This window comes from Anolis sagrei, chromosome 11, assembly GCF_037176765.1.
Source record: "Anolis sagrei isolate rAnoSag1 chromosome 11, rAnoSag1.mat, whole genome shotgun sequence".
In the NCBI taxonomy this organism is placed as follows: Eukaryota; Metazoa; Chordata; class Lepidosauria; order Squamata; family Dactyloidae; genus Anolis; species Anolis sagrei.
The window spans coordinates 27,719,904-27,745,306 of record NC_090031.1 but is presented as its reverse complement, the minus strand read 5'-3'; the positions used below and the strand labels follow the sequence as shown (position 1 = coordinate 27,745,306).

The 25,403-nt window shown below is 39.7% G+C and overlaps 3 protein-coding genes and 1 long non-coding RNA gene across 5 annotated transcripts; 2 read left to right on the top strand and 2 right to left on the bottom strand.

The window, feature by feature from the left end:
- Window positions 1–438: 438 nt before the first annotated feature.
- Window positions 439–8,026, top strand: SUMF2 (sulfatase modifying factor 2). Of its 2 annotated transcripts, XM_060756904.2 has the most exons (9): window positions 440–545; window positions 1,838–1,958; window positions 3,533–3,647; window positions 3,886–3,930; window positions 4,592–4,742; window positions 4,871–4,926; window positions 5,788–5,872; window positions 7,294–7,459; window positions 7,727–8,026. In XM_060756904.2, the coding sequence occupies exons 1-9, from the start codon at window positions 500–502 to the stop codon at window positions 7,824–7,826; spliced, it is 885 nt and encodes a 294-aa protein (XP_060612887.2). In that variant the 5' UTR covers window positions 440–499; the 3' UTR covers window positions 7,827–8,026. The 2 variants fall into 2 exon arrangements, with proteins under 2 accessions (XP_060612888.2, XP_060612887.2); XM_060756905.2 differs by lacking the exon at window positions 3,886–3,930 and having other exon boundaries at window positions 439–545.
- Window positions 8,027–9,456: 1,430 nt separating this feature from the next.
- On the bottom strand, window positions 9,457–18,661 carry PHKG1 (phosphorylase kinase catalytic subunit gamma 1). The gene is made up of 10 exons (XM_067472069.1): window positions 18,422–18,661; window positions 18,053–18,151; window positions 16,650–16,825; window positions 15,848–15,902; window positions 14,148–14,213; window positions 13,379–13,542; window positions 11,811–11,901; window positions 11,102–11,255; window positions 10,213–10,338; window positions 9,457–10,126 (listed from the first exon to the last, which is right to left on the bottom strand). The coding sequence occupies exons 2-10, from the start codon at window positions 18,133–18,135 to the stop codon at window positions 9,875–9,877; spliced, it is 1,167 nt and encodes a 388-aa protein (XP_067328170.1). The 5' UTR covers window positions 18,136–18,151; window positions 18,422–18,661; the 3' UTR covers window positions 9,457–9,874.
- Window positions 11,897–21,999, top strand: LOC137097667 (uncharacterized). Its single transcript, XR_010910343.1, has 3 exons — window positions 11,897–11,944; window positions 13,279–13,715; window positions 21,874–21,999. It is a non-coding gene; the product is annotated as an uncharacterized lncRNA (long non-coding RNA).
- CHCHD2 (coiled-coil-helix-coiled-coil-helix domain containing 2) lies at window positions 20,012–24,056 on the bottom strand. Its single transcript, XM_060756907.2, has 4 exons — window positions 23,863–24,056; window positions 21,994–22,243; window positions 21,306–21,450; window positions 20,012–20,243 (listed from the first exon to the last, which is right to left on the bottom strand). The coding sequence occupies exons 1-4, from the start codon at window positions 23,910–23,912 to the stop codon at window positions 20,233–20,235; spliced, it is 456 nt and encodes a 151-aa protein (XP_060612890.1). The 5' UTR covers window positions 23,913–24,056; the 3' UTR covers window positions 20,012–20,232.
- Between the last annotated feature and the right edge of the window lie 1,347 nt (window positions 24,057–25,403).

Below are 25,403 nucleotides of genomic sequence, written 5' to 3'. Positions count from 1 at the left end.
ATAGTAATAAATATGAATGATAATGGTATTATTAAAATATATTATTTATTATAATATACAATACAATTAATATTCAATATATTTTAATGTATTAATATTGATTTAATATAGTAATACATATGAATAATAATGGTATTATTAAAATATACTATTATATATAATAATAAAATTAATATTCAATATTAAAAATATTAATATGTATTTATTATTATTGTTCATAATAATATGTTATTATGAATACATATCAATATAGATTGGGAAGGAGAAACTTATTTCTGAATGGGATAATAATAATAATTAATAATTAATAAGCCTAAAGAGGAAGCTGATTTTCCGAACTGAACCAAAGCACTCTTTCATTGGTTCCAAAGCATGCTTCTTGGGAGGAAGTTGTAGCCTACAACGTTGCACGACGTCATTTCCGGTCCCGCCCCTCAGGCATGCTGGAAATCGTAGTTTTCTCCTCACTAAGTCCATTGAAAGAAGGGAAGTGGAGAGCATGCTGGGGTTTTGGCTCCTTTCCTCCTTATTCCTGCCTCTGAATGGTAAGGACTACAAGTCCCATCATCCTCTTCTCTCTCTCTCTCTTAATTTATGTTATTTTATGACATAAATTATTATTATATTTTTTTATCATAATCAGATGTTCCTTTGGCCTCCCAACTTCATCAACACTGGGTTGCTGTGAGGTTGCCTGGCTGTCTGGCCATGTCCCAGCAGCATTCTCTCCTGACGTTTCACCCCCATCTATGGCAGGCATCCTCAGAGTTTGTGAGGCCTGTTGGAAACGAGGAAAGTGGAATAATGTCCATTGGCCAGCTTGAGTAACACTGAACAGCCTTGCAGCTTCAAAGCCTGGCTGCTTCCTGCCTGGGGGAATGTTCCAGAAGCATTCTCTCCTGACGTTTCGCCCCCATCTATGGCAGGCATCCTCAAAGCTTGTAAGGTCTGTTGGAAACTAGGAAAAGTGGGTTTATCTATCTGTGGAATAATGTCCAAGGTGGGAGAAAGAACTCTTTGTCTGTTTGACAGTGAATGTTGCCATTGGCTCCCTTGAATAATAACCTTGCAGCTTCGGAGCTTGGCTGGTTGCTGCCTGGGGAATCCTTGGTTGGGGGGGGGGTGTTTCTTTCAGACAAGGCTAAGAAGGCTCTTCATGGCTACTCTTTCCATTGCTATTATTCATTGTTCATTGTGGAAATCGTGAAACAGGGTTGGGATGACTTCTGGAAAATTCTGGTTGATTCGTGCGATGGTGTCTGCTACCGGCACCTTGCAGGAAGCAGCCAGGCTTTGAAGCTGCAAGGCCATTCAGTACTAATCAAGGTGGCCAATGACAACATCCACACTAAGCAGAGCAAGAGTTGTTGTGGCCAATGGCAACATTCATTGTCAAACAGACTAGAGTTCTTTCTCCCACCCTGGACATTATTCCACAGGTATATCAACCTCACTTGCCTAGTTCCTAACAGACTTCACAACCTCTGAGGATGCCTGCTATAGATGGGGGTGAAACGTCAGGAGAGAATGCTGCTGGAACATAGCCAGACAGCCTGCAAAACTCGCAGCAACCTACTGATTCCTGCCATGAAAACCTTTGACAATACATTAATATAATAATAATAATTATTATTATTATTATTATTATTAAATGATGATGTTGATACGTCTTTTCCAAAATGTAATTCCTTCACCTCAGATGGGTGCAGAATTAATGTAGAAAAAAATAGATGTATATCATTTTTAAATCCCAACCTTGATGGGATATTAATAATGATGATGATAACAATAATAATAATAGTAGTAGTAGTAGTAATATTAATAATTCCTTCTTCAGGGGCCGGAACAGAGGAAAACATGGTCCATCTTCCTGGTGGAAAGGTCCAAATCCTGGGCGTTTTCTCAACGGTGGAGCCATTTATGATGGACAAGTTCCCCGTCACCAACCGGGACTTTCGGTGAGGCTCTGTGTTGTTTACATCTATGTCTACATCATTGTGTGTGCATATGTGTGCTAATTATATATACATATGGTGTGTGTGTGTGTGCTTCCAGTCTAGATTTCTTTTCGGAATCTTTTAAGGTTTGTTTTTGTTTTTAATCTGTGTATCCTTTTATTTGGGTTTTTGATTCATTCATCCCTTTGTTGCTTGGGAGACAAGAGAGGAATAGGATAGATAGGCAGAAAAAAAGATAGATAGATAGATAGATAGATAGATAGATAGATAGATAGATAGATAGATATTGATAGATTGGATTGATGGATGGACATATAGACAGATGAATTGATAGGTAGATGGACAGATCAGCAAATAGATAGCGGGAGATAGAGATAAATACACAAGAATGGATGGATAGCTAGATGGATGGATGGATGGATAGATAGATGATAGATGAATTGATAGATTTATAGAGTGATGGATGATTGGATGAATAGGTAGATGATAGATGAATGGATAGATTTATAGAGTGATGGATGATTGGATGAATAGGTAGATGATAGATGAATGGATAGATTTGTGGATGGAAGGTCAGATGAATTGATAGGTTTATAGATAGATGGATGGATTATTGGATAGATGGATGGATGGATAGGTTTATAGATGGAGAGATGAATTGATAGATAGATAGATAGATAGATAGATAGATAGATGAGACATGAATAGATAGATTTATGGATGGAAGTATAGATGAATTGATAGATGGATGGATGGATAGATTTATGGATGGATGGATGTATGGATCAATAGATGAATAGATAGATGAATAGATAGATTTATGGATGGAAGGATAAATTAATAGATAAATGAACTGGTAGATTTATAGATGAATGGATGAATAGACAGATGTATGGATAGATTTATAGATGGATGGATGGATGGATATATGATAAATGGATAGATTTGTGGATGGAAGGATAGATGAATAGATAAATTAATTGATAGATTTATAGATGGATGGATGGATAAACAGATGGATGGATAGGTTGGATGGATGGATGGATGGAACGGTCAATATATGATAGGTGAATTGATAGATTTATAGATGGATGGATGAATAGACAGAAAGATAGATGATAGATGAATAGATCGATTTATGGATGGAGGGATAAATGAATTGATAGATTTATACATGGATGGATATTTGAATAGATAGATGCATGGATAGATTTATGAATGGATGAATAGATGGATGGTTTTATGTATGGATAAATAGACAGATTATAGATGAATTGATAGATTTATAGATGATGGAAGAATAACGATACATAGATTAATTGGTGAATAAATAGACAGATTCATAGACAGACAGAGTAATGTATGAATAAATAGCTAGATTGATTAATGGATGAATAGATAGATAGATAGATAGATAGATAGATAGATAGATAGATAGATAGATAGATAGATAAGTAGATCTGACTCAGTCCAAAGGCATTGGTGTCCCTTGCAGCCCAGGTGAGAAACCTGGTCTCGGCCTGTTTCGGGATCTGCTGAAACCTGCTGCTCTATTTGGGTCTCTTTTCCGGCAGGGAGTTTGTGCGGGAGAAGAAATTCCGGACGGAGGCCGAGGGCTTCGGGTGGAGCTTTGTCTTCCAGGATTTCGTTCCAAACGCCTTGAAGGAGAAAGTGACCCACAAGCTGGAGGTAGGGAGGGACAGATATGGTTCCCTTCTTCTCCTTCCTTCCTTCCTTCCTTCCTTCCTTCCTTCCTTCCTTCCTTCCTTCCTTCCTTCCTTTTCTTCTTTATTTCCTTGATCCTTCTTTCTTTCCTTCCTCCCATCCTTCTTTCCTCCTTCTCTTCCCTTCTTGATGCCTCCTTGGGGTTGGTGGGACTTTGGCATATTTGTCGTTTCCATCGAACCCTTTTCCCTTTCCTTCCCAGTCGGCTCCCTGGTGGCTTCCGATCGAGAAAGCGTTTTGGAGGCAGGTGAGTCACTAGGACAGAAAGTTGCATTAACTGTCCATGGAGATGCGTATGGCCATCTGTTGAGAGGAATCGTGTGGTGTCACCAAAGGCCTTCCCTCCAATGACATTGCAGTTTATAGTGAGCGCCATAAACATGTCCAAGAGCCCTGCCAAAGTCCTCCACCAACACCACACTTCCCATATGGAAATGAAGATTTCCATACAGGAACAATTTCATCCCTAAAATGCATGTGCTTCCTCCACCACAGACACCCCAGTGTTTCTGACCCTCCCCATTGGTGTGGAATTTGCATGACCTCGCCCACTGCCTCTCCCGTAACCCTTTCCTATTCTTTTCTATAGCACACAGCAAACAGAGGAATTGATCAGCAAGTTTGGGGAGAGTTCACCATAGGAGTTGTAGGCACTGGGATTTATAGTTCACACAACAGTGGATCTGGACCAAACTTGGCACACAGACCTAATATGCCGAAATTTGATTCCTGGAGGGGTTTGAGAGAGATTGGCCTTGAATTCTGGGAGTTGTAGAGAAACTGTGACCCCCACCAATGATGGACTAGAATCAAACTCGGCACACCGAACCCCCATGACTAACTCAGCCAACTGGAAGGGTTTCTGGGGAACCGATCTTCCGATGTCCATTTCTATGTCTCCTCCACAGCCTTGGGGTCCAGGTTCAGGGCTGGAGGGCCGGCTGGACTTCCCGGTGCTGCAGGTGAGCTGGAGGGACGCCAAGGCCTTCTGCGCCTGGAAGGGGAAGCGCCTCCCCACTGAGCAGGAGTGGGAGTGGGCCGCCCGAGGAGGCCTGGCAGGTAGGTGGGGAAGGGGGAAAAAGACCCTCCTCCGAATGGTGGGATGCGGGGTGGAGAAAGACAGGCGCACAATGGGATGAAGTCCTTGCTTTTCTCCCCTCTCTCCTTTCACCCAATGTTTGGGGTAGACAGGCTGTATCCGTGGGGAAACAAATTCCTGCCCAACCGGACCAACCTCTGGCAGGTAAGGAAAGCCATATGGGATGGACAGAGGGATGGCTGGATAGATGGACAGATAGAGATGTAGATAGGATAGATACATTACATAGATTAGATTAGATTGATAGATAATACGATAGATATAGCTGAATAGATGGCTGGGTGGATGGGTGATAGATTAATGAATAGATGTATAGTAGGATTGATAGATGGATGGATGGATGACAGATGAGTAGGTTGATAGATTGATGGATGAATGGATAGATAGATAGATAGATAGATAGATAGATAGATAGATAGATAGATGGATGGAGAGAGAGAGAGAGATGATTAGGTTGATAGATGGATTAATGGAAAGATAGAGAGATGAATGGATAGATTTATAGAGAGATGTATGGAGGGGTAGATGAATAGATTTATAGCTGGATGAATGGATTGATTGATCGATGGATAGATATGAGAGATGAATTGATAGATTTATAGCTAGATGGATGGATGGATAGATAGATAGATGACAGATTTATAGATGGATGGAGGAGTGGGTGGATAGATAAAGGGATAGATTTATGGGTGGATGGATATATAGATGATAGATTTATGGATGGATGGATAGAGAAATTATAGATTTATAAATGGATGAATAGATAGATGATAGTTTGATGGATAGATGGATGATAGATTTATGGATGGATAGATGGATGGATGGATAGATAGTTGGATGGATTGATAGATAGATAGATAGATGATAGATTTATGGATGGATGGATGGATGAATATATAGATGATAGTTGGATGGGTGGAATCGCACAGGCCACTCTCTCAGCCTCAAACACATGAAGGTTCGCTTTTACTGAGTACCTCTCCCATTTTCCCCTTCCTTTCCGAGGGCCCCTTCCCGGAGGGCGACTTGGCTGAGGACGGCTTCCACGGAGTCTCCCCGGTGACCGCCTTCCCCCCACAGAACCCATATGGTACATTTCTGGAATTGATGACAATAGCCTTTTGAGGAATCTCTAGTTCCTCCCTGGGCATTGTGGGGATTTCTTGCTTGCTCTTTTACGCCGGCTCTTCGGCTTAGAAATGGAGATGAGCACCACATCCCAGAGTCAGACATGACTGGACTTAATGGAAGGGGACAACCTTTATTTTTTTATCTTATTTATTTAATTATTGCACTTTTGGGGAAGGAGGTCCTGCAATTCTCATCTCAGTGAAAACAGAGTCCGCACTATTGCACTATAGATAGACAGATAGATAGAACCTACTTTAATGCATATCTGTCTGCCTGTATCCATCTATCCATAACTGTGTTTATATATATACCTATGGGTCCATCCATTGGTCCATCCATCTCTATCCATCCATCTTTCCATCCTGTCTGTCTATCAGCTTATCTTTCTCCATTTGTCCATCCTATCTATCCATCCATTTATCTACCTAGTCTGTCTGTCTGTCTGTCTGTCTGTCTGTCTGTCTGTCTGTCTAGATAGATAGATAGATAGATAGATAGATATGGATGGATACATAAATAAATACATATAGATAGGATGAATGGACAGAAATAAATAAGTAGATAGGATGGATGGGTGGGTGGATAGATAGATAGACAGACTTGATAGATAGATATGAATAGATAGATATCTATCCGTTTATCTCTATTTGTCCATTCTGTCTATTTATCCATCTGTCTGTCTGTCTGTCTATCTATCTATCCATATCTATCTACTCTGTCTATCTATCTATTGATCAATCTTGTTTGTCTATTTGTCTATGTCTGTCTATCTATCTATCTATCTATCTATCTATCTATCCTGTTGTCTATTTATTTATTTGTCTGACTGTCTATCTATCTATATCTGTCTATTTATCTATTTAACTATCCATCCATATCTATCTGTCTATATGTCTATTTATCTTGTTTGTCTGACTATCTATTTATTTTACCTATCTATCTATCTATCTATCTATCTATCTATCTGTCTGTCTGTCTGTCTATCTATCTATCCATCCATCCATCCATCCATTCACCTACTCACACACCCACCCACCCACCCATCAATTAGTCCATACATCTCTATCATCTATCTATCTATCTATCTATCTATCTATCTATCTATCTATCTATCTATCCTTCCTTCCTTCCTTCCTTCCTTCCTTCCTTCCTTCCTTCCTTCCTTCCTTCCTTCCTTCCTTCCTTCCTATCCATCTCTCTCTCCATCTCTCCATGCATTTTCTACCAGAAGACAAATCAAACAATCCCAAGATGCCAGGGGAGGTGGGGGGGGGGCATACCTGATACATTTACCTGCCTTAAGTGAGACCCCCATGTTCCTGAGCAAGTACAGAGTGCTTTTTTGGTGAATCATACTCTTCTTTGCTGCCCTCCTCCCAGGGCTGTATGACCTGCTAGGCAACACCTGGGAGTGGACGGCCTCGGAGTATCTCCCCCTTGGGGGCGACGCCAGGCAACCAGCCCAGGAGAGGCGGGTCTTGCGGGGCGCTTCCTGGATCGATACGGTAGACGGTTCGGCCAATCACAAGGCGGAAGTGGCCACCAGGTACGCTTTTGGACCTTTGGGTATTGGATGGAATGGGTTTGAAATGGGTTTGAAAAATACTATGTTGGATGTTAAAATACAAAACGAGAAATCAAATAGGGACTGAAGTTGAATAACCAAATAAAAATTTAAACAGCCATAGATTTGATAGATCGCCATCCTATATTCTATGGAAGGCCTATCACAGGATGCTAGGGTTGGAACGGGCCACCAAAGGCCATGCAGTCCACTTTGAAAGAGGGCACCGTCCTTCTTGCTTTTCCATAGGATGGGAAATACTCCAGATTCAGCCTCCGACAACTTGAGCTTCCGCTGCGCATCTGATTTGCCCACCGGGAAAACAAAGAACAAGAAGACCGAACTCTGAAGACAGGAAGGAAATCATCCAACATCATTTCAGGAAAGGGTTTTTTTAAAAACCATACTTTGTTGGGATTTGTAGTCCCAAAGGCTGCTGGATAGTGTTAAATTCTTTCGGAATTAATAACACTGTTATTTTTTATATATATATATTATATAAACAGAGGCCGTTTCCAATAAATAAAGCACATTTATTGAGCTTTGAAATGAGATTACAGTAGAGTCTCATTTATCCGACCTTTAATTATCCGACATTCCGTCTTATCCGATGCTCTTACTCGATGCCCCCGTTTTTCCTCCTGGATTTCCCCTTCAGTTAAAGGAGCGCTCCCCAACTCTCTTGCCATTCCCAGAATTATCCGACATTTTCGTTTATCCAATGTTCTGCTGGCCCATCTATGTCGGATAAGCGAGACTGTACTGTATATTCTTTTATACTTCTTCCAAACGCATAAATAATTGTCATATATAAGTTGTCCATAGAGTAACACTGGAGGACCTAGAGATTTTAAGAGAGTGTACTTTATGTATTGATAGATCCCCAAAATGCTGCAGAGTCTTGGTTACAGTTAGCAGAGATTCGTATCCCAGCGTCTGACCTTCACCAAGCAGACTTGAGCTCTGGCTTTCATCCAAACTCCTTTGGAGGTTGATTCTTCAGTCTCTGCAACAACTATTTACAGGTCTGCTATGAGTATATACAGAGATATACTCACAACCATAGCAAAGTGTCATTATTATTATTATTATTATTATTACTAGAGTCCTAGAGTTGGGAGGAGCTTTCAAAGGCCACCCAGTCTACCAGGCAGGAAAATAGAATCACTGCTCTATTATAATCATTATTATTATTATTATTATTATTGTTGTTGTTGTAATTATTATTATTATTTTACTGACACAAAAACACAGTATGTTACAGCTGGATTTCGTATCACAAAATCGTAAGTTGAACACTTCCCAAGCATCTAGGACTGTGTGATTAATAATAATAATAATAATAATAATAATAATAATTATTATTATTATTATTATTATATTCCTAGAGTTAGAAGGGGCCTTCAAAGGCCATCCGGTTCAAACCCCTTCTGCCAGCAGGAGGATAGAATTACTATGATATTATTATCAATTATTATATTATTATATGCCTAGAGTTGGAAAGTGAGGTATAATCGCTTGAACAGGTAAAGGAAACCCCACAGTGGTGTTCACCTTTCCCTATGCAATCCAAAGCTAAACAATGTATATATGTTTGGCTTCATTTAACACATAAGGAACGTACATGTTCTGACTTAAGAACAAACCTGCAGAATGGGTCTTGTTCTTAACTTGGGGACTGACGATTTGTGGAATGCCTGCCCGTGAAAACCTATTGATGGAAATCAGCCTGAGGTTCTGGTGATGCTCCTGGTTCCACCACCTCTCCTCTGTCACGGGAGGAAAGAGTAAACACACACACCCCTGCTAGGTAGGCATGTGAATTCTCATGGCGTCCTCCTCCAATGGATGGACTGTTTCAAAGGCAAGCAGTTAGTTCTGATTCCTGAAACACTGCAGAGTCTTGGTTACAGTCAGCAGAGATTATATAGTGCAGCCTCTGACCTTGTGTGCATGAATAAGCACACTTGAGCTCTGGCTTTCATCCAAACTCCTTTGGAGGTTTATTCTTCAGTCATAGTGACATACAAGTATTTACAGGTCTGCTATCGGTATACAGAAATACTCACGACCATGGCAAGACACGCACACGACAAGGATAGCAATAGATTACAGAGGCAGAGAGATCAAAAGATATCAAAAGATGGCTGAGAGCAAGTATGTGGCAAAGAGGAAGTGCACATACAAGGCACTCCATAACTCAGATGTCTCTCTAGGATCACATCTCTTCTTCACCCTGACAGTGGATTGTGCTGTGACCACATGCCCTTTAGAAGTGTATTTTTCCACACATTGGAGGTACATGCAATGCATTCCTATCCAATACAGCATTTTTCTACCAGACACGTTTCCCCCGCTTTTCCACCCATTTTGGGGGCCCGCAATGCTCCCCTTCCCTCAGAAGAGCTCCTCTTCAGCGGCCAGGGTAAGCAGGATGGCCTTGGGGGTGTTTTCGAAGAGGGCGGCCCGGTTCTGGGCCTCACCCTTCTTGACCCAGTGGCCGTAGAGACGGAAGGCGCAGGCGTCGATCATCTTCCGGACGGGCTTCAGGCCGTAAGGGTCACGCTGCAGAACCTCCCGCGTGATGGGCTTCACGTTGCGGTAGTTGAGGTAGATGCGGACCAAGGCCAAGACAGTCAAGGCGATGACCTGCAAGAGGACAGTGGGGCACATCAAGGGAGGCCACAGGGTGGTGGTGGCGCCAAACAGGAGTCTTGGGAAGGAAGGGGACATACCCGGAACTTCCGGAAGGGGCTGAAGTGGCGGACCTCCTCCACCACATACTGCTGGAAGAAGGGGTGGCCCAGGGCCTCCTCCACGGTGTAGCGCTCTTTGGGGTTCACCACCAGGAAGTGGGCAATCTGCAGGAAGGAGGAGGAGGAAGAGGCGGTGAAGCAAAGATGGCAGAGAACCTGACGCAACCCAACCCGTCTCCTCCCCAGCACCATCAAGTTGGGTAACATCTTCCAAGACTCCGAACCCAGTCCCATCTCCACCTTCTACTCTCCTCCTTGTTTCAATCTTGAGGCCCACCTTCTCTGTACTTGTTCTTCTCAATCAGCTCCACCATCACTTCTTCCTGCCCCTCCTTTGTCATCTTCCTGTCCCAATCGTCTTCTCCATCTCCTTGTCCCCATGTTCTCCACTTCCTGTCTCCCTGTCTTCTCGATCTCCTCCGACTTAAACTTCTCCTCCACCCACCACCGTCATCATCATGTCTTCAATCTCCTCCTCCTCTTGTATCCTTTCCTCCATCTCTATCTCCACCTCCTCATCTTCTCTGCCATCACTTTATCATCCATAATCATCTCCATCTCCACCTCTCAATCTTCTCCACCATAATGTCCTCCTCCTTTATCATTTCCTCCATCCTCATCTCTACCTTCCCATCTGCTATGTTCATCTGTTTTCAACTTCTCCATCATCTATCTATCAATTACCACCTCCATCATCATGTCTTCCTCAACATTTTTCTCCACCATCATCTCTTCTTTTGTCCTTTCCTCCATCCCTATCTTCTCCATCTCCTCATCTTCAGCTTCTCCTCCTCCCATCTCCACCATCATATCTTCCTTCTCCACCTCCTCCTCCTCCACTTCTCCATCTTCTCCTCCTTCCACCCACCAGGTCTTTGACGGTGTCTGACTGGTCATCCCATTCAGGGGATCCAAACTTGTAGTCTCCTTTCATGATCATCCTCAGCATCAGCATCTGCTTCCGGTGCCAGAAAGGAGGGGACCCCGCCAGGAGCGTGTACAGGATCACCCCCGTGCTCCACCTGCAGGGGCAGAAACCACACCAGCAAAGGCCTTCTTCCCCTTCTGCCTGCCTGCCTTCCTTCTTTCCAAACCATTCCATTCCATTCCCTCCCTTTCTTATTCCACTTGTCCTTCCTTCCTTCCTTCCTTCCTTTCTTCTTTCCATACCATTCCATTCCCTCCCCTTCCTTTCGTATTCCACTTCCCTTCTTATTCCTTCCTTCCTTCCTTCCTTCCTTCCTTCTTTCCATACCATTCCATTCCATTCCCTCCCCTTCCTTTCGTATTCCACTTCCCTTCTCCTTCCTTCCTTCCTTCCTTCCTTCCTTCCGCTGGCTCCCATTCCTTCCTTTCTCCCCCTTTCTTTCCTTTCTCCCCCTTTCCTTCCTTTCTCCATCCTTCCTTTTTCCATCCCTTCTTTGCTTCCTTCGCTCATTCTTCCTTTCACTTCAACCTTTCTTCTTTTCCTTCCTACCTTGTGTCTCTTTCTTTTCATCTCTTCCATCTCTATTTGTTCCTTTTCCTTCCCTGCTTCCTTTCCTTTCCATCCTTCCTTACCAGAAAGTCCTACTTACATGTCCACTTCCTTCCCGTAACCAGGATGGTCCGGATCCATAGAACATTCCAGTATTTCTGGAGCCAAGTAACCAGGAGTCCCACAGATCTCTATGACAGAGGAAAAGAAAAGAACAGAAGGAGGAATAGCAATGTAAGGGGATTCCATTTGCTTCTCTTTGCTTATTGTTTGGAATCAAATGCAAAATACTGTTCGAACATCACAAAGTGTAACACAGCATAAAATAAAAGGAGGGGTGCGATATTCTGGGAAGTCTATTAATTATTAATATTATAATTGATACTATTTCGTATTATTGATCACAGTCCTCGAAGGTCATCTAGTCTATTGTAGAAAATCTATTATTATTATTATTATTATTATTATTAATAATAATAATATTAATATATTGATACTATTTTTTTGTTATTAATAACAATCCTCAAGGGCCATCTAGTCTATTCCGGAAAGTCTTTTATTAGTATTATTACTACCAGTACTACTAATAATAATATTATTAACTGGTACTATTTTTGTTATGAATCACAATCCTCGAGTGTGATCAAGGCCGATCCCATTGTGATGGGGATGCCATATTCTTAATAATACTAATAATACAAAGAATACAATTAATAATAATAATAATAATAATAATAACTGATACTAATTTTGTTATTAATCACAGTCCTCTAGGATCAGCAAGACCCATTCTGTTGGGGTGGAATATTCTTGGAAGTCTATTTATTATAATTATAATTATAATAATTAGTGATACTATATTATTATTAATATCAGCCATCGAGGGTCATCAATCCCATTCTGATAGGGTGCAATATTCTGGGAAGTCTATTATTATTATTATTATTAATAATAATAATAATAATATATTATATAACTATTAAAATAGTGATACTATGTTTGTTATTAACCTCAGTCCTCAGGGGTTATCAAGCCCAATCCCATTCTGAAGGGATTATAATAATAATAATAACAGTGATACTAGGGATTATAATAATAATAATAACAGTGATACTATATTATTAAGGCCCTTGGTGGCACAGTGGGTTAAACTGCTAAGTTGCTGAACTTGCTGACCAGAAGGTTGGTGGTTGAAATCCAGGGAGCAGGGTGAGCTCCCCCTGTTGGCCCCAGCTTCTGCCAATCTAGCAGTTTGAAAACAGGCAAATGTGAGTAGATCAATAGGTACCACTTTGGCGGGAAGGTAATGGCACTCCGTGCGGTCATGCCAACCACATGGACAAGACTGGACTTAATGTCAGGGGAAAACCTTTACCTTTTAACCTATTATATTACAATATTATTATTATATACTGTAAATATCTATATTATATTGTAACATAGATATAGATTATATTACAATAACATAATATATATATTGTATGGCATATTGTTATAAATATATATTATTATATGTAATATAATATTAGTATTGTTATATTATAATATTATTATTATTTTGTCCCTAGAGACCCCCAAGAGTCATCTAGTCCCACCCATTGGGACGGAGGCTTCTCTCTCTCCCTTTGGAAGGCATGGCCTCCGCTTTGGGTTTTAGTCCGAACTGACCTTTTAAGGTCTTTCCTTGCTGCAATTGGCAGGAAAAGCCAAAGTCGGTCAGCTTGATGTTCATGTCATCGTCCAGCAAGATGTTTTCCGGCTTCAGGTCCCGGTGGACGATGTTCATCCCGTGCAGGAAGTGCAGCACTTCCAGCAGCGAGCGGAGGATCTTCCTAAGACAAGCCAAGAGCAGATCATAGCATCCTAGAGTCAGAAGGGACCTCTAAAGGCCATCTAGTCCAACCCAATTCTGCCACAATCGAAGCCCCTTCGACAGATGACCATCACTCATCATACACTATAAGAAAAGGCGGCTGCAGCATTCATGCATTGCAGCAACCGAATGGTGAGTACCTCCCTATTGCAATGAATTACCATCTGGGTTATTATAATTATTAATTATTATTTGTAGTTATTGCTTCTTCTTCTTCTTCTTCTTAATTAATTAATATGGTTCTACGTTGCTAATAGTAATAATGACAACAATACAAATATTTATTACCCACCTCACTAATAATAATAATAATAAAAAAATGTTATTTCTTATCCACCGCAATAATAGTAAGAATAGTTATTTGTTACCCACCTCACTAATAATAATAATAATAATAATAATAATAATAATAATAATATAAACATGGTTTGTTACCCACCTCAACAACAACAACAACAACAAACAACAACAACAAACGTTATTTGTTACCTACCTCACTAATAATAATAATAATAATAATAATAATAATGTAATAAATCCCAAAGCAAGGAAGGAGATCCTCACCTGGTCTCCTTCTCGCTGAGAGTGACTTTCTCGGTCAGGTAATCAAAGAGCTCCCCTTTCTTCATTCTGGGGAGAGAAGAAGAAATAAAGACACACATTAAAAATAAATACGTTCCAAGGATAAATGGCACAGTGTTTGGGGTGGGGGGGGGATGTTGTAGTTTTCCCCCCTTATTTGGACTATGGAGCCCAGACTATAAAGATATATTTTATCTATAATATATAATATGTAATATATATATATATATATATATATATATATATATATACATTTATTATATGTATGCACACAGACAGACACATATGTTATATATAATATACAATATGTAATCTGTATATATATATATATACATTTATTATATATATGCACACACACACATATACATGACAGATGGATGAATAGAAAGATAGCACTATATTAGCCTCTAGCTTTATATGTTATATATATTATATTATATATGTAATATATATATTATATTATATGTGTGTTTATATGTGTGTGTGTGTGTGTATATATATATATATATATATATATATACACACACACAGACACAGACACACACATATACATGATTGATATGGAGGAAGACATGGTGGAGGTACTGATTGATAAATAGATAGCATTGTATTAGCCTCTAATATTATAATAGATATTACGTGTGTATATATAAACACACACATACTCTCTCTCTCTCTTTATATATATATAAAATGTATTTACACATAGACAGGCACATATACACAATAGATGGATGGATCGATTGATCAATAGAATGCATGATGTTGACCTCTATGTATTATAGATAATATATATATGTATTACATAAGATATATAATATAATATGACACACACACATATATATGTATGTGTATATGTATATATGTATGTTTGTATGTATGTATATACACACAAACAGACACAATAGATGGATTGCTCAATTGATAGATAGCACTATCCTCAAGTCTCTCTTGACATGAAAAAAGATATATATATATATATATATACACACACACACATACATATATCACATTTATATACATGCAGAGAGACACATATACACAATAGATGGATTGATGGCTTGATAGATAGATAGCACTATGTTAGGCTCTTCCTTTATATTATAGATTATATATATGTGTGTATACACACACATATATATATAAAAAGATATATATTCATGTAATATATATCTTATATAATACTTATATATATGTATTATATAAGATATATATGCATACACACACACACACACACATATATAATTTATATACACATAGACAGACACATATACATGATAGAAGGATCAATAGATCGATCGATAGCACTATATTAGCCTCTGGTTTGATCCCTGATGTGTTGCTTCAGAGTTTTATGAAGATATAAATAGAGTCCAGAACCGGGAAGCAAAAAGGTTACAGGGAAACCCGAGCCCCATGGAGACAGCTGCAGCCAGAGAGCTCCTCCTCATTTGCAGCTCATTTGCATGCTATTTGCACGTGATCATGATATGCAAAACTTGGGCATTGGAAGCTGAATTGGGTGGGGGGGAACCCTCTTTGAGCATCTTGGAAAATAATAATAATAATAATAATAATTATTATTATTATTATTTAAGAATCCACAGAGATAGGTTGTGAGGTTTAGGATATAGATTGAAGGCTCTTAAGAAATAGATTTTCAGGTCTTTTTAAATACTTACAGGTCGAAGACCAGGAAGAAGAAGGTGTGTGATTCAAAGCTGTCCTTCAGTTGGACTAAAAGTAAAAGACCCGGCAAATAATAATAATATAATAATAGCAAGAGTAATAATAGCAATAATAGTAATGGTAATAACAGTAGTAGTAATAATAATAGCAATATTAATAATAAATAGAAGTAGTAATAATAATAGCAGTAGTAATAATAATACATAGTAATGCTAATAATAGTGATGATAATAACATCAATAATATTAATAGCAGCAGTAGTAATAATAGTGGTAATAGTCATAGTAGTAATAATAGCAAGAGTAATAATAGCAAAAATAATAGTAATAATAATATCAATAGTAGCAATAATAGCAAAATTAACAACAAATAGTAGTAATAGTAACAATAGCAATAATAGCAATAATAGTAATAATAGCTATAATAATAGCAATAGTTAGCAATAGTAATGATAATCCATAGTAATGCTAATAATAGTGATAATATTAATAATAGTAATAGTAGCAGTAGTAATAATAATAGTGGTAACAGTGGTAATAATAGTAATGATACAAGATACCCTGCTTTATCTCTCCCGAAAAGCGATAGTAGTCGTAATAGTAATAATAACAGCTATAATGTTAATAATAGTAATAGTAGCAGCAGTAGGAATAATAGTAATAGTAGTAGTAATAGTAATGCTAATAATAGTGATGACAATAATATTAATAATAGTAATAGTAATAATAATAATGAAGAAGAGGATGATGATGATGATAATAATAATAATAATAATAATAGTAGAGGCATACGTACTAATGTTGGGGTGCCCAGAGACCTTGCGCAGGATGTCTATCTCCTTGAGCGTGGCTTCTCTCAACTCCTGGATCTCTTCTGGTGAGAGATTCCCAGCCGTGATGTCGATGATCTTGACTGCAAACTCCTCCCGTGTGGATTTGTGCAGACAGCGGCGCACAACGCTGCTCACACCTCTGCAGAGAGAAAGAGGCCCCACTATCATTATCAATATTATTACTGCTACTGTTGCTGCTATTACTAGTATCGCAACTATTATTACCATTACTATCATTATTATTATTTCTACTACTGCTGCTGCTATTACTATTGCTATTTTTATTACCATTGTTGTTATTATTATTGCTGCTATTATTACTATTGCTACTACTACAACTACTACTATTATTATTACTATTACCACAATGCTCATTCCCTTCAGAGAGACCCCATTATCATTATTACTATTGTATAGGCCCTAGGTATTATTACTATTATTATTCCCACTACTACTGCTGCCGTCATTATTATTATTATTATTACAGCGATTACCATTACCATTATTATTATTATTATTATTATTATTCCTACTATTGTATACATGTACATAACAACACAGCACACATGCATATTAGGTCCAAGTTATTACGACTATTATTATTATTATTACTATTATTGCCATTATTATTACTATTGCTACTATTATTATTACAACTGCAGCTGCTATTATTACTGCCATTATGGTTACTACTGCTGTTATTGCTACTATTATTCCATTATATATATATATATATATATATATATATATATATATACACACACACACACACACACACATACACACACACACGCAATATCTATCTATCTATCTATCTATCTATCTATCTATCTATCCTCATATCTATCTTCATATCTATTAGTATGGCTTTCTCTCTATATAGAGTATTATGTGTGTATATGTGTGTGTGTGTGTATGTATATGTATATATATATACTCACACATACACTATATCTATCAATCATCATATCTATTTATTAGAGTCTAGCTTTCTCTCTATATAGACTCTAATAAATAGATATGATAGATATAGTGTATGTGTGTGTGTGTATATATATATAATGTGTATACACACATACACACTATCTATCCTCATATCTATTGATTAGAATCTAGCTCTATATAGAGTATGTATATGTGTGTCTGTGTGTGTATATATATATATATACACACACACACACACACAATCTATCTGTCTATCTATCTATCTATCCTCATGTCTATCCATTAGAATCTAACTTTCTCTCTAGAGTATGTATACACACACACACACACACACACACACTATATCTCTCTATCTACCTATCTATCTATCATCTATTTTTCAATTATATATAACGCATTTGCATGGGTTTCAAAGCCGTACCTGCCCAATATTTCCTTCGGTTCATATTTCTCATAAAATTCCCCCGAAGTCTGGCTCTCTGGTTCTTCCTCCGTTTTGGTCATCTTGCTTTATTATTCTCTACAAAATAATAATATTAATAATAATAATAATAATAATAATAATAATGTATTATTATTTCTAATAAGCATTAAAAGAGGTGATGCTGCTTTGAATATGTCACATTTTCCAAGGACAAGTCAAATCCAATGATGATGATAATGATAATAATACCCTAATAATAGAATGCAGATCATTGATGGCCCAGAATTCCAGCCCATAACAAGTGGGTAATTAAGAAAAACATAATAATAATAATAATAATAATAATAATAATAATACGCATCTCACCATAAGCTGTGACTCCTAATTGACTTTGAGCTTTGCGAAGAGTCCAAATAAACCAAGGATTCGCCCTGTTTGCATTGGGAAGATCGCAGCCGAGCGACAGCAACTGTCCCGGAGGTGAATTGGTCTCTCTGTTTAAAAATAAAACCTGCAGCGCAAGGCCTGGGAACGGGCCAAGGAATCCCATTCGGAGGCTGTTTATTCCCAGTTGACCCCGCTTTGAGGTGAAAGCATTGAGCTCTAGGATTCCAAGTGGGCCATGCTATTATTATGATCATTTTTATTATTATTTATATTACTATTTTAATGCTAGTCATTGGCCGAGATAAAAAATTCATTAATATAATTATTTATATTATTATTTTTATATTCTCTTATTATTTATATTATTCATATCATTATTGATACAATTAACATTTTTATATTGCTATTTATATTATTCATATTATATTATATTGTTATTTATATAATTATGTATATTTATATTTCTATTTATTCATATATTAATTTTTATACTATAGCTATTCATATTATTTGTATTTTTAATATTATCATTTATATTATTATTTATATTATATTTATATTATTATTGCTATTTATATTGTTACTTATATTATTTATATTTCTAATATTTATATTGATTATAGCATATTATTTATATCATTTATATTATTATTTATAGTATTATATTGCTATTTATTATATTTATATTGCTATTTATATTATTATACTGCTATTTATATTATTTATATTAAATTTTTAATATTATCATTTATATTATTGTTATTATTATTATTATTATTATTCCATTATGTCACTCTATCTGCACCAAATTTGGCATGCATACCCGATATGTCAAAATTTAAATACTTGGCCTTGACATTTGTTAGTTGTAGTAGGTACTGGGATTTATAGTTCACCTGCAATCAAAGAGCACTCCGAACCCCACCGATGGTGGACCTGGACCACACTTGGCACACAGAACCCTCGTAACCAACTGAACATACTGGAGGGGTTTCATAGGACTGACTCACCATGGTGGGAATTGTAGTTTATCCTATAGCCAGAGAGCACACCGAACCCCACCGATGATGCATCTAGAGCAAACTTGCCCAACGTAATAAACTTTTAAGTACTGTTGAAGTTTCGGGGGTTAATCTGACATGATGGGAGTTGTAGTTCACCCACAACCTTATGCATTTTGTACAATCAAAGATAACTTGGGGTAATAATAATTTGATTGTACAAAATGCATAAGGTTGTGGGTGAACTACAACTAATACTACTACTAATAATAGTAATAATTATTATTGATAATATATAATAATATAATTATATACACACATATATACAGATAGATAGATAGATAGATAGAGGAAGTGTCTGCCATGTTACAACAATTAGCATAGTGATCTTGTTTGCTGTGTACTAGTCTTGTGAAGATGATGATGATAGGATGGGAGGCCAAGGAAGAAAATAATAATAATAATAGAAGGCCACCAAAGATGATGATAATTTGGCCGTGATATTTAGATGTTCAACTGTATTGTCTTTATTGTCTGAGTCTTGTTTGAAGAAAGAGGCAGGGAGACATTTCCAGAGAAGCAACAGCTTTTATTTTGAGGCTTTTTGCAACTATGGACTGCGCCGAGTGCGAATTCCCATCGCTGTCATAATCTTTTCCACCACGAAAAGCATCTCTCCTTGCGGCGAGGAAATGGAAACGCAAGACGGCTTTAATATATATTAAAGATTCGACTAAGGATATGTCTTTCATTCACAGAATTGGAATATCATCAGCCGGTGGAGCTTCATTAAGCTAAACCTAGAAATGGAAGAAAGAGAGAGAAAAAGGCGTGGATCAATAGGCCTTAGCCTGAACTTAAAAACAATCGGCACTGACAAAATTACCATCTGTCAGCTGCCAAAGGCCACCCTACTTGGATCTGCATGCATTATTCGCCGATGCATCACACAGTCCTAGACACTTGGGAAGGGTCTGACGTGTGATCCAATACAACAGCCAGCTGTGTACTAATCTTGTTGTGTTTCAAATAATAATAATAATAATAATAATAGGATAGGAGTCTGCCAAGGAATGTGATGATGCTAATGATAGGATGGGAGGCCGCCAAGGAAAATAATAATAGTACAGTAATATTATTATATTATATTATATTATTTATTTATTTATGCCCCACCACCATCTCTCATAGGAACTCGGGGCAGCTTACAAACACACAATGGTGCCATACAACATATAAATATAGCAACATTAAAACCAATAACACATTTTGAACCCAAACATATAAAGTTAACAAGAGTAATAGAATTAATAATTTATTTATTTATTTTTTAAAGATCCATACAATCAATTTAGCCTTCCCTGTCTAAAGATAGTGGCCTGGCTGCAATAATTAAGAATATTATTACTATTATTATTATATTACATTCCCTATTTCCTCCTCTATGTACCCCTTGTCTTTAATAATTTCCTTTTGATATTAATAATTATGATTATATTCCCTTTCCTCCTCTGCATGATGATGACGATAATAATAATAATAAGGAAGATGATTTTGCTGATGATGATAGGCTGGGAGGCCACCAGAGAAAATAATAATAATAATAATAATAATAATAATAATAATAATAATAGGCCAACAAGGAAGATGACAATGATAGTAATAATAGGATGGGAAGACTAGAGGATGGAAGTATTACTTCAGAGGGAGGCAATGGCATTCCTTGCCTGAGATAAAAATGCTACGGCTCTCCTGGAGTCATAGGTGGGACTAGATGGCCTCTGTGGTTGATTCTAGCTCTTTGGCCTTCCCCTCTGCTCTCTCCCCATTTTATGTTTGAATGACGTGAAAGCATGACTCACCATTGGCGAAGCGGCACTGCTTGAGGACCTCGCTGAACCCCTCGCAGAGCTTGAGGTCAGCCTGGTTCTGGGCGCATTCCAGGAACTGCTTCATCTCATACTGGCAAGGGCTGAACTGGGAGGACTGGGCCGCGGGCTGGGGCTCCTGGGGAACAGAGAAGACCATGACTCCCATTAGCAGATTCCCTCTATCGCTAATTAGCCCAAAGCCTTCAGAGTACTTTGAGCCAATTGAACACTGATTGTTGCAACGCATTTATTTGATCATGACACCTTGCTGGGTGGAAAGTGCCACACTGAGGGACAGTCTAGTTTTTATAGCCAACATTCTGTGCATGCGCACAACAGCTTTTTCTCTGAATTTTGCCTCATCCTTTCTCTTTGGTGCCTCTCTTATCACTGTCATCCTTTTTGCGGTACCTATTGATGTTAGGTTGAGCTTGTCCCTTGGCTTGAATTCTCCCCTCCTTTTGGGTCCTTGTTCCCTTTCGCTCCACTGAGAATACGAGACTTTTGACTGAACTGTATTTTGGCTGTTAATTTTTATTATTATTTTCCCTCATTCTAGTCCCTTCATTCCTCTCCCAAACACCTTGAGATCCAGGAAACAATACAAACAGCAACTGGAAAGGACATGCAGAAGTGGTCATAAGTATGAACCTTCTCTGGTCAAGGGAGCAGCTCTCACCTGGTATGTGATGTCGGGCCTGGCGACTTCAGCGCTACCTCCTCCTCCTCCGAAACCCCCAGTCATGGCATGGCCCAAGGTGTGCCCCACGGCTGAGCCCACCGCGACGCCAGCTGCGGTGGTGGCCATCTGGGCCATGAGGCCTGGCTGGCGGGGGGCCGGTGAGGCCATGGCTGAAGGGGGGGCGGCTGCAGGGACGGAAGAGCGAGCGGCTGGCGGAGGAGCCGAGCGCAGGGGTGGTGCAGCACGGCTACAAAGGCAAAAGAGAGAAAGCCATCAGGTCGCAGATCATTAAGTCTAGTCGTGTCTGACACTGGGGTATGGTGCTCATTTCCATTTCTAAGCCAAAGAGCCTGCATTGTCCGTAGACACCTTGTAGGTCATGTGGCCAGCATGACTGCATGGAGCGCCATTACCTTCCCTCAGAAGTGGTACTACTGATGTACTCACATTTGCGTGTTTTTGAACTGCTAAGTTGGCAGAAACTGGGGCTAACAGCGGGAGCTCACCCCCCCTTCCTGGATTCGAACTGCTGACCTTTTGATCAGCAAGTTCAGCAGCTCAGTACTTTAACCCACGTGTTTCCAGGGGCCCCATATAAATAGCTCACCCCATCTCCCCAAAGGGATTCGGATGGTTTACAACAAGCACCAATATAAAACACATAAACACAGGCCAGAAAACTCACAGCAATCTATTATTATTAATAGCAGCAGTAGTAGTAACATATTATTACAGAGGCTAGATGGTCAACTGTCGGGAATGCTTTGATTGTGTCGTCTTGCCTATCAGAAGGGGTTTGCACTGGGTGGCACTTGGGGTCTCTTCCAACTCTATTATTATTAGTAGTAATATTATTGGAGCCCTCGGTGGCACAGTGGGTTAAACCGCTGAGCTGCTAAAATTGCTGATCGAAAGGTCGCAGGTTTGAATCCTGGGAGCGGTGTGAGCTCGCGCTAATAGCACTTTTATGGATAGGTTCTTGTAGGTTTTTTCGGGCTATAGGGCCATGTTCTAGAGGCATTTCTCCTGACGTTTCGCCTGCATCTATGGCAAGCATCCTCAGAGGTAGTGAGGTCTGTTGGAAATTTCAGCAGACCTCACTGCTGGATGCTTGCCATAGATGCAGGCGAAACGTCAGGAGAAATGCCTCTAGAACATGGCCCTATAGCCCGAAAAAATCTACAAGAACCTAGTGATTCCAGACATGAAAGCCTTCGACAATACTTTTATGAATGCCTGACATCGAATTGTCCCAATCTGTAACCCGCCTTGAGTCGCCGTATGGCTGAGAAAGGCAGGCTATAAAGATTGTAAATAAATAAATAAAAGTGAGCTTACACCTCCCAACAAAGGATTCCCCCCCCAAGCAGTAACCAGCCAGGCTTTGAAGCTGCGAGACCATTCAATGCTAACCAAGCTGGCCAATGGCAACCTTCCCACTTGCCTCAAGCAGACAAAAGTTCTTTCTCCCACCCTGGACATCATTCCAGAGATATAGAAACCTCACTTGCCTCGTTTCCAACAGACCTCACAACCTCTGAGGATGCCTGCCATTGATGGAGGCGAAACGTCAGGAGAGAATGCTTCTGGAACATGGCCAGAAAGCCCAGAAAACCTATAGCAACCTATATAACATTACTTTAATATCAATATTATAATATATATATTATACTGTAAGATATAATATTAATATAATATATTATTGATATTATATAATATATATTAATAATAATATATAAAATAATATATTGTAATATAAGATATTATTATTTTTCACTCTAGGGATTGTTCTCCTCCAGAGAGTGGAATCAGTGCAGTGTGTGGAGTGGGGAACTACAAATCCCATCAGCCCCCGCGCTGCTTCACCTGGCAGGGGGCGCCATGCGGGAGGTCCGGCTCCTGCTTCCCCTCGGCATGGTGAATGAATCAAGAACCGCGGCCTTCCTTCGTAACTCTCTTCGTCCTCGCCTTTCACCACAGCGACCTCCTTACGCTTCCGTCGTCCCTTTTCTCGATCTTTCCTTCCGCTTCCGGCGGCGTGGTTGCGCGCAACTTCCGGTCTCCTCGCGCGAAGGTCGAAAAGCCGACTGCGCGTGCGCACTTTGACGGCTCCCCTCTCGAATGCTTTGTCAGTGCGCAAGCGCAGAACTTAATCTTGGCTTTGCAATGGTCAGAATGGGCGGAGCTATCCCTTTGGTAAAGGGCGGGGCGGTTTGTATGCTGCGCCTCATGTATGGCCCTTTGCCGCCCTCCTGTGGACACAGCGAGCACTGCACTTTTAGAGCGCCACCATAGGCTTCTATGCAGACTGCTGAGCCATAGGCAATGCATTGAGAGGCGTCTCTTTGCCGCCATCAAGTGGCCAAATCGAGACATTGCAGACATTCATTATATTATTAGGACACTTTGTATGCTGCGCCTCATGTATGGCCCTTTGCCGCCCTCCTGTGGACACAGCGAGCATTGCACCTTTAGAGGGCCACCATAGGCTACTATGTAGGCAGCCGAGCCATAGGCAATGCATTGAGAGGCGTCTCTTTGCCGCCATCAAGTGGCCAAATCGAGACATTGCAGACATTCATTATATTATTAGGACACTTTGTATGCTGCGCCTCATGTACGGCCCTTTGCCGCCCTCCTGTGGACACAGCGAGCACTGCACCTTTAGAGGGCCACCATAGGCTACTATGTAGGCAGCCGAGCCATAGGCAATAATGAATGGGAAGGCGTCTCTTTGCTGCTATCAAGTGGCCAAATCGAGACATTGCAGACATTCATTATATTATTAGGACACTTTGTATGCTGCGCCTCATGTATGGCCCTTTGCCGCCCCCCTGTGGACACAGCGAGCATTGCACCTCAAGAGCGCCACCATAGGCTTCCATGCAGGCAGCTGAGCCTGTAATAATGCATAGCGAGGCGCCTCTTTGCCGCCACCCAGTGGCCAAATCGAGACATTGCAGACATTCATTATATTATTAGGACACTATGTATGTATGTCAAAGCCATGGTATTCCCTGTAGTAACCTATGGATGTGAGAGCTGGACCTTAGGGAAGGCTGAGCGAAGGAAGATTGATGCTTTTGAGCTGTGGTGTTGGAGGAAAGTTCTGAGAGTGCCTTGGACTGCGAGAAGATCCAACCAGTCCATCCTCCAGGAAATAAAGCCCGGCTGCTCACTGGAAGGAAGGATACTAGAGACAAAGTTGAAGTCCTTTGGCCACATCATGAGGAGACAGCAAAGCCTAGAGAAGACAATGATGCTGGGGAAAGTGGAAGGCAAAAGGAAGAGGGGCCGACCAAGGGCAAGATGGATGGATGGCATCCTTGAAGTGACTGGACTGACCTTGAAGGAGCTGGGGGTGGTGACGGCCGACAGGGAGCTCTGGCGTGGGCTGGTCCATGAGG

What these genes read in the sequence shown, in the direction of transcription:
- PHKG1 (XM_067472069.1), bottom strand. Translation starts at nt 18,135, where the DNA reads ATGACCAAAACGGAGGAAGAACCAGAGAGCCAGACTTCGGGGGAATTT. An exon ending in GCAAGGAAAGACCTTAAAAG is followed by an intron (nt 11,902 to 13,378) that starts GTCAGTTCGGAC and finishes CCTCTGTCATAG; the next exon opens with AGATCTGTGGGACTCCTGGT. An exon ending in GCCCCTTCCGGAAGTTCCGG is followed by an intron (nt 10,127 to 10,212) that starts GTATGTCCCCTT and finishes GTCCTCTTGCAG; the next exon opens with GTCATCGCCTTGACTGTCTT.
- SUMF2 (XM_060756904.2), top strand. Translation starts at nt 500, where the DNA reads ATGCTGGGGTTTTGGCTCCTTTCCTCCTTATTCCTGCCTCTGAATG. An exon ending in GTCACCAACCGGGACTTTCG is followed by an intron (nt 1,959 to 3,532) that starts GTGAGGCTCTGT and finishes CTTTTCCGGCAG; the next exon opens with GGAGTTTGTGCGGGAGAAGA. An exon ending in ACCGGACCAACCTCTGGCAG is followed by an intron (nt 4,927 to 5,787) that starts GTAAGGAAAGCC and finishes TTCCTTTCCGAG; the next exon opens with GGCCCCTTCCCGGAGGGCGA.
- CHCHD2 (XM_060756907.2), bottom strand. Translation starts at nt 23,912, where the DNA reads ATGCCGAGGGGAAGCAGGAGCCGGACCTCCCGCATGGCGCCCCCTGCC. An exon ending in CGCATGGCGCCCCCTGCCAG is followed by an intron (nt 22,244 to 23,862) that starts GTGAAGCAGCGC and finishes TTGCCTTTGTAG; the next exon opens with CCGTGCTGCACCACCCCTGC. An exon ending in GGCCCGACATCACATACCAG is followed by an intron (nt 21,451 to 21,993) that starts GTGAGAGCTGCT and finishes TCTGTTCCCCAG; the next exon opens with GAGCCCCAGCCCGCGGCCCA.